The 19,463-nt window shown below is 36.4% G+C and overlaps 1 protein-coding gene across 2 annotated transcripts in view; it reads left to right on the top strand.

Moving 5' to 3' along the window:
• Positions 1–19,463, top strand: part of CWC27 (CWC27 spliceosome associated cyclophilin) — a 221,371-nt gene that overhangs the window by 98,454 nt on the left and 103,454 nt on the right. For both annotated transcript variants that reach the window (XM_070587456.1, XM_070587457.1), the window contains exon 11: positions 7,283–7,386. In XM_070587456.1, the coding sequence (XP_070443557.1) occupies positions 7,283–7,386 (104 nt within the window). The remainder of the gene's footprint in view (positions 1–7,282; positions 7,387–19,463) is intronic.

Here is a 19,463-nt window from a genome sequence, read left to right as displayed (position 1 = left end):
ATAAGAAAAAAAGAACAGGTATAATTCAAAGTTTTCCTAAGGCATATTCCTGGAAACGATAGAAAATGAGGAAAGCATCTGGGAAAAAAGAAAAACTGACTGAAAATTATGCAAGATACTTGTCATTGCCATTTTAAATCCTTAGGCTCAAGTTGAAAAGCTACACAATTTAAAAAAAAATGCAAGATTTTTAAAATACTTTTATAAAGTAATATAAAAAGTCTGGTAAAAATGTAAACATACTGTAGTTATAAAAACTTTCTTGTGTGGTTACTTATTCATATTGCCTTCTCTTGTATAAAAAATGTGCAGCTTAAAAATAAGGTAGTCAAGTCTAAACGTACTTTTCATTCAGTGAGTAGCCAGCAGATTAAGTGAGAAATGGTGTAAAGAGTTAGGATGTCTGTATCATGTTTACAGTTCCATTATTGACTTGAGCAATATTGACAAAAATCTCTTACTACCTCTACACTTCAACTTCGTGTCTAAGATGAGGATGACTATAGGGAACATCTCACCAGTTCCGTAGATAATAGGATTTAAGATCCTAAATCCAAAGGAATTGAAATAAAATGATTTTCAGAATATAATCACTTTTCACACATATTGTAATTATGATTATGCATATCAGAAATATTAATTCACACCTTCCTCAGACTATTCTTAGGTGATGATAAAACTGAGGCAAGGAAGGAGGATTAATTGCTTTCCCATGGCCATATAATGATGTTGGGTCTACATCTTCTGATAAACATGTCTCTTTTTTTACTCAAATGTTCTGTTTAATCTTTTGGAATGGACATTTGTTTTAAAAAGATAAAACAACCCATCAATGACGTTAGAGTAGATATCTTTAATAGTGTAGTAATTAGTATAATTTTATCATTGATTTTTACTTAAAATCATTGCTTTTTATTTAAAGTCTTAATTCTTTAAATTGCTTATGTAATTTAACAGTCATGAGTTGGTTGTAGTATATTTTGTCATTAAAAAAAAAACTGCCTTCTAATCACCTGATAGTGCTCTTACTCATATTAATCTTTTACCTTTGCATAAGTCTTGTTATAATACATATGCTGAATATAGCCACAATTTGTAGATAAGAAAACTGCGGCTCAGTCAGATTGACAACCTTGCCCCAAGGCTGTGCTCGAGTCCCACTTTCTCTATGTAACACCTTAAAAGATCAGGAAGAGTTTGGTAGAGAGAAATAAGGAGGAAAGACCATTTTAGGTAGTGGAAATGGCATGGACAAAGGCAGGTGTGTGCTGAAGCTTAAAGTTTGCCAAGGTAATTATGACTAGTATGTTTTGGCTGAAATTTAGAGTAACTTTAGAGGATATGTGAGAGATAAAGTTGAAACTGTAGATTGAAGGTAGCTCATGAGAGGGACTTAAATGCTTGGGAAAGAAATTAGTGTGCAATTCAGGAGGATTTAGGGAGTTATGAAGATCAGGGGAGTAGGATTGTAGGATTTGGCATATGTGTGCAAAATGAATGGAAGAAAGGTCAGACCAGAGCCGCATAGACCAAGTAGGAGACTGTTGTAATAGTGAAGTCTTGAAAGCCCAACATCTGTCACTAACTACAGAAAGGAAGAGACTTTGTAAAGGAAGAAGGATATTACTACTAATCAGCTGTAGAAGGTAAGAGAGTAATACTAGAAGGTTGGCGTGACAACCAGCATTCTGGTGGCTTTATCAAAAATAGGAAAGATAGAAATAAGGTTGTGTTTTTTGAGGAGGCAAAATGATCAATCTGACTTTTAAAATGGTAAATTTTATGCATTTGTGGGAAATCTAATGGAAGTATCCATCTGGCAGTTAGAAATGTGAATTTAAGCTTGAAAGTGGAAATGTGTGAAGAACATCAGGCTAATGATCTTGGTTTTATACATTGACTGTATTAAGATAGATGGAACTGAAAACCTGAACATGGATGAAATTTCTAAAGAGAGAAAAAGAGAGAGTTGACACTAGGCTATTGAGAAGCACCTAAATTTGAGGAGCAGGAGGTGAAAGAGTAAGAACCAGTGGAAACAGAGAAAGAATATTGAAAAGTAGGATGAGATCTGGCTTGGCACTATGTCTGAGACAGCAAAGGGTCTGAAGTGAGGTAGTCAACAAAGTTGGATTCTTCTGAAGGTCCAAGTTGCCATCTAAAGGAAAGCCATTTAAATTTGTAATTAGGAGGTCATAAGTTACTTCTTCTAACACAGCAATTTAAGGAGTGTATGAATTACTAGTAAGGTATTAAAATAGGTAAGTAGTGGGTAAAATGGAGACAATAAGAGCATTTGAGAAATTGGTTCTAAAAAAAGAAAGTTGGAAGCTCAAAGCTGTGGAAAAATTGAAGGAAAATATTCTCACCTGGCCACTCACAAATGCTTAGCATTTAGCCTTTGCCCCAAATTCTCTTCCTGGCTCTATCTTTTGTTTCTAGCCTCACCCCCCTTTAAATCGTTTATGCTGTAGCGTAATGTTTTAACAAGCACACTGTGTTTTCCCACTTCCCTGTCTGGGTTCAAACACACTACTTGGATGCCTCTTCATTGTATCTCCACGTGGCTGACTCCTATTTATCTTTCAGGGCCCCGTTCAAATGCCTCCTCTCTGAAGCCATCCCTTCTTTAGCCTTTAGTGATCTTTCCTTCTCTGAATTTCAAAATGCTTCAGTCATTTCTTTGTCATGCCAGTTACCGCTTTTTATTATGTACTGTTGTTATTATTTATGTACCCGATTTATGCCCCTCCTTAGAATTTAGGCTCCTTGGAGATTTTCTCAAGGTACTCATTACCGTAATGAAAAGAGCATAGACAGAATACAGGCAATCCCTTTTTTAGTTTCTGGCTCTATCACTTACTGCTGATAGACTGTGTGACTTAAGGATAATTATTTAATCTTTCAAGCCTCATCTTTCTTACATGTAAAATGCCTATATTACAGGTTATTGAGAAGATTAAGGGGTGTGGGAAGTAACCGATTTAAAGAATCTAACAAAGTTAGGTTACTTTCCCTCCTTATTCATCTTGATTTCTGTGCCATCACTCAGAATGGTACCGTACAAATATTAGATGCTCCAGAAATTGTTGATTGAATTAGTAATTTCTTTGCTATTACTAAATATATAAAAGTTACTGTAATTTCTAGGCTGCTGATGTTTTATTGGGCTGACTTCTTTTTAAAGGAATTCTTTTTTCCATTGGAGCAGAGCATATTACAAATTTACCAGATTAAAAAATGTATACAGTGCCCAATTATCTGGGGGATAATGGTGATGTCATATAAACTATATTAAAATTCAAATGAATTCAAATTAGAAACATACCTGTTAGGAAAAAATTAATTAGCTTAGAGTTAATAACAGCTTATAGAAGCCATTTCTTTTACCATACGAGCAGAAATGAGGCTCCAAGGGAGCCAGAAAGGTGCTTCCTGGACTCTAAAGCTAGCCCTTAGTTTCTATGCTTGCTACATTGTAAGTAGTGTAAGGTGATATATACTCCAGGGTTACAACTTTCATTCTCATTTTAACAGATTTAAATATATTCTAGTGCCAATGAATAGGATTATATTCTAGAGAATATAAGATTGGTAACCCTAAAGTTAGGCTGTGATCTAAAGACTAGTTTAAAAACTTGCACTTTATTCCAAGAGTTATGGATTCCACAAGTACTAATGAATGATGTTGTTCGAATAGTCTGAAAGATTTTAACAATGTTGTAAATCTTTAATCACTTCAAAAATTCAGTATAATAAAGCATTTTTTAATAATCTGTATAGACCTACCCTTCTCTATCTCACTTTGTCTTTTTTGAGTTTTTATTCGTCATTGTTCAGTTTGTATATTTTATTAAGGCTACTTCAGTAGTGTGTCTAAATCTTTGACTATTTAAGGATATATTTTTAGAAGCTAGCATTGTGCATTCATTGCCTTTTTTAAAAATTATGAACAGAGTTAGTCTCCATATGTAGTTGAGTTAATATTCATTTATAGTAAATAACATAGTAGAGAAATATTTCTACATGACAAATAGCCCTTAACCATAGTGCTATTTTGAACATGTGATCTAATAGTAGCTACCATTTTTTGACCATGTATTGAGTGCCCAATATGTTAAATACCTTACCCTGATTTTATAGTTGAGGAAACTGAATCTCAGAGAAGTTAGGTAATTATTCTTAGGTCACCCAGATAATGAATGATGGAGTCGGTTTTTAAATCAGGACTTTCTGAATCCAGAGTTAGTCTTGTTAATAACTGTGCTCTACTGCCTCTGCAATAGTATATCCTTTCATGGCTTTTCATGTTTTGCAGACTTCAAATTACTCTTATGGCTAATTTGTTCAGCCATCATGCAGGATTTCCTCCTCAACTTTCAAAATAATCTTCCCCTCAAAGACCTTCAGAAAATATCACCTAAATTCCTGAATTACTTACTGAAGGAAAAAATTTGTAAGCCGATATAATAAAAAGATAGGAGTATTTGGTGGACAGAGCAAAGATGTGGTTGCTGTTCCATCTGCTCATATAACTTCAAGAAATAGGAAATAATTGCATTTATCTGAGAAATACATAATGAGAGCCTAACCTAGGCATTGATGGTGAGAGTCAGAGGAGCAGTTGTATGTGAGAGAGATTGGAAAATGACGCACTTCAGCAGTGATTCAGAAAACAAGTGTTGATTGAATTAGTAATTTCAACTGAGGGGCAACAGTACCAGAGAAAATGGAAAGTCTGGTCAATAGGAGGAATATGGTTCCATGATCAAATAGGAACTTCAGGAGAAGGAACAGATTTGGATAAGAAGGAGATGACTTCAAGTTTGGACATAGACAGTTTGTAATTATTGTGACGTCCAGCCTCTGCTATGCGTCTAGATCTGGGCCTTTGAAACACTGCTAGCTTAAATTGAGATGTGCTGTAAGTGTAAAATACACACTAGATTTAGAAGATTTAGTACAAAAAAGAATGTAAAGTACCATATTAATATTTTTATATTGGTTGCATGTTGAAATAATATTTTAGATATATTGAGTTAAAATATGTTATTAAAAGTAATTTAACCTGTTTACTTTTGCCATTTTTTTAATGCAACAGCTATGAGACTTAAAATTGTATGTTTCTTACCTCATATTTCTGTTGGATGGCATTAACGTACATGGAGTACCAGATAGTTAGAAATGCAGGACCAAAATCAGGGCAAAACATCTAGATTTGGAAATAACCTATATAAAAGTGATGGTGATGTTATGAAAGTAGACAAAAATGCCAGTGTACAGGGTATAGAAATGAGAAAAATGCCAACATTATAGGATGAGAAGAGAAAGAATAACTAGGAGAATTGGAGAGTCAAGACTCTCAAGTGGTATATAAGTCTGATTGGGGTAGAATTTCAAGAAGGAAGGAATGGTTACTATCACTGAATGACAGAGAGGCCAAAGAGCAAGAGGAGGACTGAGAAAAGGCTGTTGTGTCAAGCGGTTGATACAGAAGCAGTTTCACTAGAGTATAAGAAGGAGAGATTGCAAGAGATTAAGAAATTAAAGGTTGATGAAATAGATTCTATGTATAAACTATTCTTTCAAGCAAGGAGTCCACTTGTGAAGACGATAATTACTTGAGTGAAGCAGAGTCCAGGAAAGTTCAAGCATTTTTGTTGGCTGAATGAAAGGATCAGTGAAATAAGAGTGCTTGAAGTTGTAAGAAAGAGAAGATAATTTCTATAGTGGGGTCCAAATGCATTGGGTCCCTAACCTGAGGGCGTATGAGAATCAGCTGGGGAACTTGTCACCAGGGCACATCCCCAGGCAGCACCCCATATTTAAAGAAATCATATTCCCTAGAGATTTGTCTCCTGGAACATGTTTTTACAAGTTCCTCTAGGTGATTATGATGTATTCATAAGGACAAATAAGTCAAGAAAATTAAGGGTGCTGGTGAGACCATCAGTGAAATGACTGATCGTAGCATACAGAATGGACAGGGAGTGGACTGGGGTCAGAATAGGGCTGGTGGACCATGAACTATGGTTAAAGAGTTGGCTTTCATTATTATAAGAGTGAGCACAGGTTCAGTAGGCATGAAAGAGTGAGAAAGCTAAAAGGATAGTGGATTTCAATCAGAGAGGGAAGTTTCAGAATTCTGGATCTTGGAGGTGAAACAGATACAAAATATGACTGTGTGTCTTTGATATGAAAAAGAATAAAAAGAACTGAGTCACGCACATTAAGAGACCTACCAGTTTGGTGACTCTAATATGGGACAGTGGTAAAAAAAAGTATGAAATTTGGGTTTCAAGGTGAAGCACTAAAGGTTGAATCAATATGGAACTATTTAGACTAAGATTCCACTAAACTTTGGCTTGGCTATCTTTAGAGACTATTTCCAGAGAGGGGTGCCTGCTTGGGCTACAGTGTTCTCAGTCTGTGTGATTCTAGCTTTTGTTGAAAATAGAGTGGATGCTTGACATTCACAGATATAAAATGCCTAGTTTTGACTATTCACAAGTGACCCTAAGGATTCATGACATGGGTAGTTAATAATTTTTTCCGAGGAGTGAATTTGAATCTCCTGCCCTAAAACTGTCTTGTAGAAACTAGTCACTTAACTAGTGACTTGTAGTGAAATTAAGATTTCTGTCTCAGTTTGCCTTTATATATGATTGTATTAATTATTAGAATATCTCAGCCTAGTAGGTTGTCACAGAAGAGGAAATTATTGGTCAATTTGTGGTATGAAATGGGTTAAAAAATCAAGTTTAAAAAACTAAGTTTAAAAAATTTTTAGTGTTTCACCTAGCATGTAATAATTGCTTAATAAAGGGTAGTTACTGCTGCCAGATCAGGACTTCAACCAGATTTAAGCCAAATCTTTTTGTATATGACCAAGTTTAGTGAGTAGTATTTATATTAAAAATTTTGTTTTGATTCAGGATCTCCATGAATTATTAAACTGAAACTAGAATGTTAAATTTGCAAGTAAATTGGAGGGAGACTAATGGGTCATTTATCACTATCTACTCGTCTGATATACTTGAAAGGGAGTATATTTTATAGTAATTCATATTCTATTGCTATTGTGAAAAGTTGCATCTTTTCAAATGTCCTTTTAAGTATTTTCCATACCACAAATATACATATACAAAAACAAAGTGAATTCGTTATTCACTTTGTTTTTCTTTGAGATTTAGTGTACCTGAAAACCAGATTTAGTTGTTTTTGCTAAACGACTTTCTCTCTCAATATGTTATATACTTATATAATTGTTTTTGCTTTATAGTGAAGAGCTCAGAAAAGAAGCAAGACAATTAAAGCGAGAACTCTTAGCAGCAAAACAAAAAAAAGTAGAAAATGCAGCAAAACAAGCAGAAAAAAGAAGTGAAGGTAAGGGCATTTACCAGGCTTATGTTTTGATTTGGCACTACTTCTCTTTCTTCCCTCTCTCCCCTCTTCCTTCCTTCTTTTCTCCTCTTTCCCTCCTCCCTCCTTCCTGAGTTGAGTTTTTCTTTTTTTAAAAAATACTTTCTTTAGCCAATAAAATAAATTTTCATTTAGGACTTTTGTCTGAGAAGTAAATTCAAACATGATCATAACTATTGTTCCTAAATAAATGGAGTACTTGACATCAGGCAAAACTTAAATGTTGCCATAGCACATATCTAGACGTGCACAAGAATGGAATGTTCATTTTTTATATTGCATACCCTGTAAAACATTTAAGAAAAATATTTAGGCCAGGTGTTGAAACTTGTGTAAACTTTTGTGCATTGGTTTGAATAGTATTAAATACAAACTCCTATTTTCTGTTTGTTTTTGATTTTACTCATGTTTAGATAAGAAAATCTAAAATATTGATAAAATTGATCAAAAACTGATCAAATTAATACCCTACTTTTCATACAGGTTCAATATGTTCTTTATTTCACTGTGATTTTTATAAAGCTAGAAAAGCTTCGAAAAGGTAATCTCAGTGAAGATCTTTAGTGTAAAACTGTTCCAGCTATAAAACATGTAATACTCAGTTTCCAAAGTAGCAGATTAGAACCCTCAAATCTATTACAATAATAAATTACATTGTAGGTTCAGTGACTATAATCAGAACTTTTATTCAGTTACTTTTAATAATGTCTACTAAATTTGGCTTAACAAATTTGCTTTGTGTATACATCTATATTCTCATGCTTTTGGAAAGCATTAAGTATTTTTATCTACTGGGTTCTATAACAGTCACTAGAGATATATCAAAGAATAAGATGTAACATCTGGCTTGAAGAATGTGTATCCTAATACAGAACAGTGATACAGCATTTGGCCCTAGGTGTTATTATTATTTATTTTAAGTAGCCTAAGTAATACCACATCTAAAGTACCACTATTTAAAGCGCACAGTTCTTAGATTATTTGCATCACATCCCCAAGTACACCTATAGCAAAGGCAGGTACTTGATGAAGAACTTGAATTCTCTGGAATATATTTTTTGTTTGTTTGTTTGTTTGTTTTGAGTTTTTACAAAAAGGAAGAGTTTACTTGTTTACTGTGTCCCAATCTGTCAGGGGGCAGTTTTGTAATCCACCTGGGAAATAAGAAGTTAATGGTACCGTTTATGAGGTGGGTTGCTAAATTCTTTTTTTTTTAATTGAGTTAATGATAAATTACAATTTTGTGAAGTTTCAGTTGTACATTAATGTTTGTCATTCGTGTTGTAGGTGCCCCACTTCACCCTTTGTGCCCACCTCCCACCCCACCTTTCCCCTGGTATCCACTAAACTGTTCTCTTAGTCCATATTTTTAAATTCCTCATATGAGTGGAGTCATACTCAGATTATCCTTCTCTAGCTGGCTTATTTCACTTAACATAATTCCCTCAAGGTCCATCCATGTTATTACAAATGGAATGATTTTGTTCTGTTTTGCAGCTGAGTAGTATTCCATTGTATATATGTACCACATCTTCTTTATCCATTCATCTGTTGATGGGCACTTAGGTTGCTTCCATGTCTTGGCTATTGTAAATAATGCTGCAATGAACATTGGGGTACATAGGACTTTTGGGATTGCTGACTTTAAGCTCTTTGTATAAATACCCAGTAGTGGGATGGCTGGATCGTATGGTGGTTCTATTTTTAATTTTTTGAGGAATCTCCATACTATTTTCCATAGTGGCTGCACCAGTTTGCATTCCCACCAGCAGTGTATGAGGGTTCCTTTTTCTCCACAACCTCTCCAACATTTGTTGCTATTAGTTTTAGATATTTTTGTCATTCTAATGGGTGTAAGGTGATATCTTAGTGTAGTTTTGATTTGCATTTCCCTGATGATCAGCGATGATGAGCATCTTTTCATGTGCCTATTGGCCATCCGTATATATTCTTTGGAGAAATGTCTGTTCATATCTCCAGCCCATTTTTTGATCGGGTTGTTTGATTTTTTGTTGTTGAGTTGTGAGAGTTCTTTATATATTATGGCTACTAAGCCTTTGTCAGATATATGACTTGCAAATACTTTTTCCCAGTTAGTGGGTTGTTTTTTTGTTTCAATCCTGTTTTCATTTGCCTTGAAGAAGCTCTTTAGTCTGATGAAGTCCCATTTGTTTATTCTTTCTATTGTTTCCCTTCTCTGAGAAGACATGGTGTGTGAAACAGTCCTTTCAATACTGATGTCAAAGAGTGTACTGCCTACATTTTCTTCTAGAACTCTTATGGTTTCAGGTCTCACCTTTAGGCCTTTGATCCATTTTGAGTTTATTTTGGTGAATGGTGAGAAAGAATGGTCAATTTTCATTCTTTTACATGTGGCTTTCCAGTTTTCCCAGCACCATTTGTTGAAAAGACTTTCTTTTCTCCATTGTATGCCGTCAGCTCCTTTGTCGAAGATAAACTACCCATAGATGTGTGGTTTTATTTCTGGGCTTTCAATTCTGTTCCATTGATCTGTGCACCTGTTTTTGTACCAGTACCATGCTGTTTTGATTACTGTAGCTTTGTAGTGTGTTTTGAAGTCAGAGACTGTGATGCCTCCCCTTTTGTTCTTTTTTCTCAGGATTGCTTTAGAAATTCGGGGTCTTTTGTTGACCCATATGAATTTTAGGATTCTTTCTCTAATTCTGTAAAGAATGTCATTGGGATTCTGATTGGGATGGCATTGAATCTGTAGATTGCTTTAGGTAGAACGGACATTTTAACTATGTTTATTCTTCCAATCCATGTACATGGAATGTCTTTCCATCTTCTTATGTCGTCATCCAATTCTCTCAAAAAGGCCTTGTAATTTTCATTATATAGGTCCTTGACTTCCTTAGTTAAATTTACCCCAAGGTATTTTATTCTTTTTGTCGCGATTGTGCATGGTATTGTGTTCGTGAGTTCTTTTTCTGTTAGTTCATTATTAAAGTATAGAAATGCTACTGATTTATGCAAATTGACTTTGTACCCTGCAACTTTACTGTAGTTGTTGATTACTTCTAAGAGTTTTCCAATGGATTCTCTGGGGTTTTCTATATATAAGATCATGTCGTCTGCAAACAGCAAGAGTTTCACTTCTCCCCTCCCTATTTGGATTCCTTTTATTCCTTTTTCTTGCCTGATTGCTCTGGCCAGGACCTACAGTACTATGTTAAATAAGAGTGGTGATAGAGGGCATCCTTGTCTCGTTCCTGTTTTCAGGGTGATGGCGTTCAGTTTTTGCTCATTGAGTATGATGTTGGCTATGGGTTCGTCATATATGGCCTTTATTATGTTGAGGTAGTTTCCTTCTGTGCCCATTTTGTTCAGAGTTTTTGTCATAAATGGCTGTTGGATCTTGTCAAATGCCTTCTCTGCATCTATTGAGATGATCATGTGGTTTTTATTCCTCAGTTTGTTGGTGTGGTGTATCACGTTGTTTGATTTGCGGCTGTTGAACCATCCCTGTGTCCCTGGTATGAATCCCACCTGATCATGATGTATGATCCTTTTGATCAATTGCTGAATTCTGGTTGCCAAAATTTTGTTTAGAATTTTTGCATCTATGTTCATCAGTGATATTGGCCTGTAGTTCTCTTTTCGTGGTATCCTTGTCAGGTTTTGGTATCAGCGTGATGTTGGCCTCATAGAATGTGTTAGGAAGCGTTCCATCTTCCCTAACTTTTTGGAATAGCTTGAAAAGGATAGGTATTAAATCCTCTCTGAAAGTTTGGTAGAATTCCCCAGGAAAGCCATCTGGTCCTGGGGTTTTATTCTTTGGGATGTTTTTGATTGCTGTTTCAATCTTTTTCCTTGTGATTGGTCTGTTCAAATTGTCTGCCTCTTCTTGAGTGAGCTTTGGGAGATTGTAGGAGTCCAAGAATTTGTCCATTTCCTCTAGGTTATCCATTCTGTTGGCGCAGAGTTTTTCATAGTATTCTCTTATAATCCTCTTATAATTCTCTTATAATGTATTTCTGCAGAGTCTGTTGTTATTTCTCCTCTTTCATTTCTGATTTTGTTTATTTGAGCTTTCTCCCTTTTTTTCTTTGTAAGTCTGGCTAGTGGTTTGTCAATTTTATTTATCTTCTCAAAGAACCAGCTCTTTGTTTCATTGATCCTTTCTACTGCCTTTTTCATTTCAATAGTATTTATTTCTGCTCTGATTTTTATTATTTCTCTCCTTCTGCTGACTTTGGGCTTTATTTGTTCTTTTTTCTCTAGTTCAGTTATGTGTAGTTTAAGATTGCTTATTTGGGATTTTTCTTGTTTGTTAAGATGTGCCGGTATTGCGATGAATTTTCCTCTTAATACAGCTTTTGCTGTATCCCATATGAGTTGGTATGACATGTTATCATTTTCATTTGTTTCCAGGTATTTTTTGATGGCTTCTTTAATTTCTTCAATGATCCACTGCTCGTTCAGTAGTGTGTTGTTTAGTCTCCACATCTTTGTGCCTTTCTCAGCTTTTTTCTTGTAATTAATTTCTAGCCTTATAGCATTATGATCGGAGAAGATGCTTGTTATTATTTCAATTTTTTTAAATTTGTAGAGGCTTGCCTTGTTTCCCAACATATGGTCTATCCTTGAGAATGTTCCGTGTGCACTTGAGAAGAATGTGTGTGTATTCAGCTGTTTTAGGGTGAAGTGATCTATGTATGTCTATTAAGTCCAATTGTTTTAGTTTTTCATTTAGCTCCACTATTTCCTTGTTGATTTTCTGTCTGGATGATCTGTCAATTGATGTGAGTGGGGTGTTGAGGTCCCCTACTATTATTGTATTGTTTTTAGCATCTTCCTTTAGGTCTGTTAATAGTTGCTTTATGAATCTTGGTGCTCCTGTGTTGGGTGCATAGATATTTATAAGCGTTATTTCTTCTTGATGAAGTGTCTCTTTGATCATTGTATATTGTCACTCTGTGTCTCTCTTTACCTGTCTTATTTTGAAATCCACTTTGTCTGATATAAGAATTGCAACACCTGACATTTTTTGTTTGCTATTAGCTTGAAGTATTGTCCTCCACCCCTTCATTCTGAGCCTGTGTTTGTCCTTGGGGCTGAGGTGCATTTCCTGGAGGCAACAAAGTGTTGGATCTTGTTCTTTAATCCATTTTGCCACTCTGTGTCTTTTTATTGGAGTGTTCAATCTGTTCACATTGAGAGTGATTATTGACGCATGTGGACTTGATGCTGTCAATCTGTTGCTCATTATCTTGTTTTCCTGTGTTTCTTTTCCTGTGTGCTTTAGCCTACCCATTTAATAGTGCAATTTCTTGTGCTGGGTTTCTTAGATTTTTTTCCTTATTTATGTTTTTTGACTGTGTTCTGTTTTTTAGTTTAGTGTCTACCCTGAAGTTTGTATTTAGAATCTCATGTATAATGTAGTCTATTCTCAGGTGGTGTCTTACTTACTTGGCCTATACTGATTTAGACCCTTTGCTCTTCCCCTCCTAAATAATTATTTTCATTTCTTATTCCAACTCGTGTTATGAATTTGTAGTTAGAGTGATAAGATCGTCCTTGCTTTGGTAGTTTCCTTACCTTTACCCTAATGCTATAATTGAATATTTGCTATCCTGTTCTGGTTCTATCCATCGGTCTCCCTAGTCTCTGTTTTGTGACCCCTTTCTCCCTTCTTTGTTTTTTCAGGTCTGAGAGCCTTCTTGAGGATTTCTTGTAGTGGAGGGCTTTTAGTTACAAATTCCCTTAACTTTTGTTTGTCTGGAAAAGATTTAATTTCTCCCTTATATCTGAAGGAAATTCTTGCTGGATAGAGTATTCTTGGCTGAAGATTTTTATCTTTTAAAGCTTTGAATATATCACTCCACTCTCTCCTAGCTTGTAAGGTTTCTGTAGAGAAATCCACTGAAAGTCTGATAGGACCTACTTTGTAGGTTATTCTCTTCTTTTTTCTTACTTCCCTGAGTATTCTTTCTTTATCTTTCCTTCTTGCCAATTGTACTACTATGTGCCTTGCAGTAAGTCTTTTTACATTGACAAATCTAGGAGATCTGAAAGCTTCCTCTACACACATTTCTCCGTCAATCCCTAGATTTGGGAAGTTCTCTTCTATAATTTCATTAAGCACACTTTCTGCTCCATTTTCCTTTTCCACGTTCTCGGGAATTCTTATGATCCTTAAGTTCTTACTCCTCATTGAATCCACTATCTCTCGGAGATTTTCCTCATTTTTTTCTTATTCTTAGTTCTCTTTCTTCCTCTGTCTGGAGCCGTTCAGCCTGTCTATCTTCAATTATGTTAATTTGCTCTTCTATGGTGTCTATGCAGGCATTCAGGAAATCCATATTCTGTTTTATCTGGTCCATTGTGTTTTTCATCTCTAGTAATTCTGTTTGATTCTTCTTTATAATTTCAATCTCTTTTGTGAAGTAACTCCAGAACTCATTGGCTTGTTTCTCTATCTTTCTCTCTACCACATTGAGTTTTTTGATTATAGCTGCTCTGAACTCATTATCACTTAGTTTACCTAATTCCAAGTCCTCAGGACTTAATTCTCTGTTTTTATTGTTTTCCTTCTGGTCTGGGGCTTTTATAAATTGCTGAATGGTAGAGGAGCAATTTTTTCGCATGGTGGTAGAATTCGTTGCAGTTACAGCCTGTCGCCACTAGATGGGGAGTCTAGAGCCCCGTGTTCTGAGCTCTCTGCCTTAGGGCAAGATGGCAGTGCCCAGTGCGCTTTTCTGTGAGGGAGGGGCTGCTATTCTCGCACGCCAATCTGGATTCAGATCAGTTCTGTTCTCTGGTCTTCTGAGGCCCTGGGTTTATGGGGTCCCCATGCATGGAAGCTTTCCCCTGTCAGGGTGTTTCCACTGAACCAGCAGCAGGAGTCCTGGATGATCCCTGGGTCGTGCAGCCCCTCCCCCGCTCCTTCCTGGACCCGCGCAGCATGCATCGCAGACTCTAGGGGAGGGAGCGACGTTCTCTCCTACCCGTTCCAGCTCCTCGGAGGCTGTCAGCAAGGTCTATGTTCTCCACCTTCTTGGCATTGTAGGTCTCTAACGTGTTGGCATTAGATTTATTCTCTGAAATTCAGTTTTTCCAATCTTTTGTTGTATTTTGGAGGGGAGAGAATCCCGGGTCTGCTCACCCTGCCATTTTGCTCCGCCCCTTCTCACTAAATCTCTGGAATATATTTTAATGAAACTAATTATTTAGAAGTTAACTTGATAAGAAGTCATCTTCATGGCTGCATGAGAGGATCCTTTTGTCTCACTTCTTCAACCTACAGCAAGTAAAACATACATAACCCAACAAAAGCTAAACTGCCCAACATATCAGAATTCTGGAGAGATCTACACTTGGGTGCATATATGGGTGGGTGAATTAGAGCACATAGAGGAGGCCAGCTGGGGGAACAGCAGAGGCAGTGCACAGGATCCTGGCCCCCTGGCTGCAACAACTGAGCCAGCCACCCCCAGCCCCAGAGAATCCAATGGGGGGCAGTGGAGGTGCATGCACAACTCCAGCCTCCTAGCCACACTGGCAGTTGTGGTGACAAGGAGTGAAGCAGCAGCAGAGGCAGAGCTCCACCATCCCAGGCCCCAAGCCATGGCTCAGAGCCTGGTAGCACCAGAGGAGGAGCACACACAAATCCGAACTCCCAACCAAAGCAACCCCTGGGGCCACAAGGAAATGGGCAACAGTGAAAGCAGAGCCCTGCATACCCAACTCCCTCCCCCGCCACTCCCCTATGGCGGTGGAACTTCTGACCCACGTGATCCCTCATGTGGCAGAGGCATCTTTCATCCCTGTAGCCCGAGAGGTGAAGCCAGCAACCACAGCAACACTGGCAACAGCAAGGCATCAGTGACCCCTGGAGGCACAGGCAGCGACAGCAAGATTACTGACGAACACACCTATTAGAGGCAGTTGGAAGGTGGACAGCGCTGATCCTCAAATGTAGTCAGAGGCAGCTCAGGTGAGAAAAAACAAAAACTAGTGCTATAGCACCACCTACTGAAAAATAAAAGAAAGGCCTCTAATAAAAAATGGCAAAATTGTCCCATTCACAACAACATGGATGGACCTTGAGGGTATTATGTTAAGTGAAATAAACCAGATAGAGAAAGACAAACACTGTATGACTTCACTCATATGTGGAAGATAAACAAACACAGGGACAAAGGGAACTATTTAGTGGTTACCAGGAGGAAGGGGGGGTGAGGGGTGGGGACAAAGATTGAAGGGGTGCACCTATATGGTGACTTACAAATAATAATGTACAACTGAAATTTCACAATGTTGTAAACTATCATAACCTCAATAATAATAATAATAAAGCACCTAATTTCCAATGCGTTGAATAGTTGGAATCAAAACAAACAAAACTATACTTAAATAAGAAAAGTGTTCACTACAACAAAAGCACCAGCAGAGGAATAATTCAGCCAGCACCAGGGAAAGCCATAGTAACACAGCATCACAAGAAGAAAATAACAGTTCTCCAGAAACCAAACATAAAGTCATGGAAGAGTATGATCTAATTGATAAACAATTCAAAATAGCTGTCAAGAAGAAACTTAATGAGCTACATGGAAATTCAGAAAGGCAGATCAGTGAGCTCAGGAATAAAAACAATGAACATAAGGTATACTTTACCAAAGAGATTGAAACCCTGAAAAAGAACCAAACAAAATCTGGAGCTGAAGAACTCAATAAATAAGATGAGAAAATGCATTAGAAAGCATTGGAACTAAAGCAGACCATGTAGAAGAGAGAATCAGTGAGATGAAAGATAGAAACCTAGAAATGATGCCAGTAGAAGAGGAGAGGGAATTAAGGTTTTTTTTAATGTAGAAATTTTATGAGAATTGTCCCACTCCATTAGAAAAGACAACATAAGGATAATGGGTATCCCAGAAGGAGAAGAGAGAGAGAAGGAAGCAGGGAGCTTAAAAAAGAAGTAAGAACTGAGAACTTCCCAAACCTGAGGAAAGAACTGGGTATACAAATCCATGAAGCTAATAGAACATCTGATTATCTCAATGCAAAAAGAGCTTCTCCAAGACACATGATAATAAAACTGTCTAAAGTCAATGACAAAGAAAGAATACAAAAGGCAGCCAAGGAAGAAGAAAAAAAGAACAGTAACCCATAAAAGAATCCCCATTAGTCTATCAGCAGATTTCTCAACAGAATCTCTACAGGCCAGGAGAGAGTGGAATGATATATTCAAAATATTGAAAGATGAAAACTGTCAGCCTAGAATACTCTATCCAGTAAAGTTATCTTTCAGACATGAAGGAGGAATAAAGCCTTTCCCAGACAACAAAAGCTGAGGGAGTTCGTCACCAGTAGACCTACCTTACAAGAAATGTTGAAGTGAGCCCTCCTGAAACTAAAAGGCAAAGGTATACTAAATTTTGAGCAAGGTGGTAAATAGATAGACATAATCAGAAAATTGCAACTTTGTATCAGAATAGGTTAGTAAACACTTAATTATGACATAAAGCTTAAAGGGAAAGTAAGCATTAAAAATAACTATAAGCACTTCAACTTGGTAACAAACTCACAACATAAAAAGAGATCACTTGTGACAATAAAAACATAGAAAGGGAAGAGGAAAGGGATAGAACTTGCATAGGCAAATGAAGATAATATGCTATCACCAAACAAAGGACTATCTTATCTATGAGACCTTTTATACAAACCTCATGGTAACCACAAAACAAAAATTCAGAGCAGAGGCACAAAACATTAAAATAAGAGGAAATTGACAAAAAAATGTCACAGAAAACCACCCAACTGAAATGGCAGACAGAACACAAGGAAAAAGAAACAATGGGAATGTAGAGCAACCAACAAACAAGTGATAAAATGGCAGTATTAAGTCTTCATATATCAATAATCACTCTAAATGTAAATGGAATGAATTCGCCAATCAAAAGACGCAGAGTGGCTGGATGGATTAAAAAGCAAGACTCAACAATGTGCTGCCTCCAGGAGACATTCTCATCTCTAAAGACAAACCTAGGCTCAGAGTGAAGGGATGGAAGATGATACTTCAAGCAAATGGCAAATAAAAGAAAACGGGTATAGCCATACTTAATCAGACAAAATAGACTTCAAGCCAAAAAAGATAACAAGAGACAAAGATTGACATTACATAGTGATAAAAGAGACAGTCTATCAAGAAGACATAATATTTATTAATATATATACTCCTAAGATAGGAGCACCAAAATATATAATGTAATTATTAACAGACCTAAAGGGAGAAATTGACAGCAACATAATACTAGTAGGGGACTTTAACACCCCGCTTACATCAATGGGTAGATCATCCAGACAGAAAGTCAACAGGAAACATTGGCCTTGAATGAAACATTAGACCAGATGGACTTAATAGATATATAGAGAACATTCCATCCAAAAGCAGCAGAATACGAATTCTTCTCAAGTGCACATGGAACATTCTCAAAGATAGACCATATGTTGGGAAACAAAACAAGTCTCAAAGATAGACCATATGTTGGGAAACAAAACAAGTCTCAATAAATTTAAGAAGATTGAAGTCATCCCAATCGTCTTTTCCAACCACAATGCTATGACTAGAAATCAGTTACAAGGAAAAATTTGGAAAAGTCACAAATATATGGAAACTAGACAACATGCTACTGAACAACTGTTGGATCAATGAAAAAATAAAAAGAGAAATAAAAAATACATGAAGACAAATGAAAATGAAAACATGACTCATCACAATCTATGAGATGCTGCAAAAGCAGTACTCGGAGGGAAGTTTACAGCAATACAGACCTACTTCAGCAAACAAGAAAAATCTCATGTAAACAGTCTAACATTCTACCTAAAGAAACTAGAAAAAGAAGAAAAGAAAGCCCAAGGTCAGTAGAAGGAAGGAAATAATAAAAATAAGAGCAGAAATAAATAAAATAGAGACTAAAAAGACAATAGAAGAGATTGATGAAACTAAGAGCTGGTTCTTTGAAAAGATAAACAAAATTGACAAATCTTTAGCCAGACTAAGAAAAAAGGAGAGAAGGCTCAAATAAATAAAATCTGAAATGAAAGAGGAGAAATTACAGTGGATACCGAAGAAATCCAAAGGATTATAAGAGAATACTATGAAAAGCTATATGCCAATAAATTGGATAACCTAGAAGAAATAAATAAATTCCTAGAATCATACAGCTTTGCAAAACTGAATTAAGAAGAAGTAGAGAATCTGCATAGACTGATCACTAGAAGGAGATTGAAACAGTAATTGAAAACCTCCCAAAAGACAAAAGTCCAGGGCCACCAGATGGCTTCTCTGGTGAATTCTACCAAACATTTAAGGAAGATTTAATGCTTATCTATCTCAAACTCTTCCAAAAAATTGAAGAGAAGAGGATGCTTTCTAACTCATTTTACAAGACCAACATCACCCTGGTACCAAAACTCGACAAGGATAATATGAAAAAAGGAAATTACAGGCCAATGTCACTGATGAACATAGATACAAAAGTCCTCAACAAGGGGCCAGCCCAGTGGCACAGCGGTTAACTTCACACGTTCCGCTTCAGCTGCCTGGGGTTTGCCGGTTTGGATCCCAGGTGCAGACCTACACACTGCTTGTCAAGCCATGCTGTGGCAGGCATCCCACATATGAAGTAGAGGAAGATGGACGTGGATGTTAGCTCAGGGCCAGTCTTCCTCAGCAAAAAGAGGAGGATTGGTGGCAGATGTTAGCTCAGGGCTAATCTTCCTCAAAAAAAAAACAGAAAAAGAAAAAAAATCCTCAACAAAATATTAACAAACAATACAAGAATATATTAAAAAGCTCATACACCACAATTAAATGGGATTTATTCCGGGGATGCAAGGATGATTCAACATCCATAAATCAATCAACATAATACACCACATTAAGAAATAAATAGTAAAAACCACATGATCATCTCAATAGATGCAAAGAAAGCATTTGACAAGATTCAGCATCCATTTGTGATAAAAACTCTCAATAAAATGGGTGTAGAAAGAAAGTACCTTAACATAAT

Source organism: Equus przewalskii, chromosome 20, assembly GCF_037783145.1.
Source record: "Equus przewalskii isolate Varuska chromosome 20, EquPr2, whole genome shotgun sequence".
Classification (NCBI taxonomy): domain Eukaryota; kingdom Metazoa; phylum Chordata; class Mammalia; order Perissodactyla; family Equidae; genus Equus; species Equus przewalskii.
The sequence above is the reverse complement of the archived record's forward strand: the minus strand, read 5'-3'. Positions and strand labels throughout refer to the sequence as shown.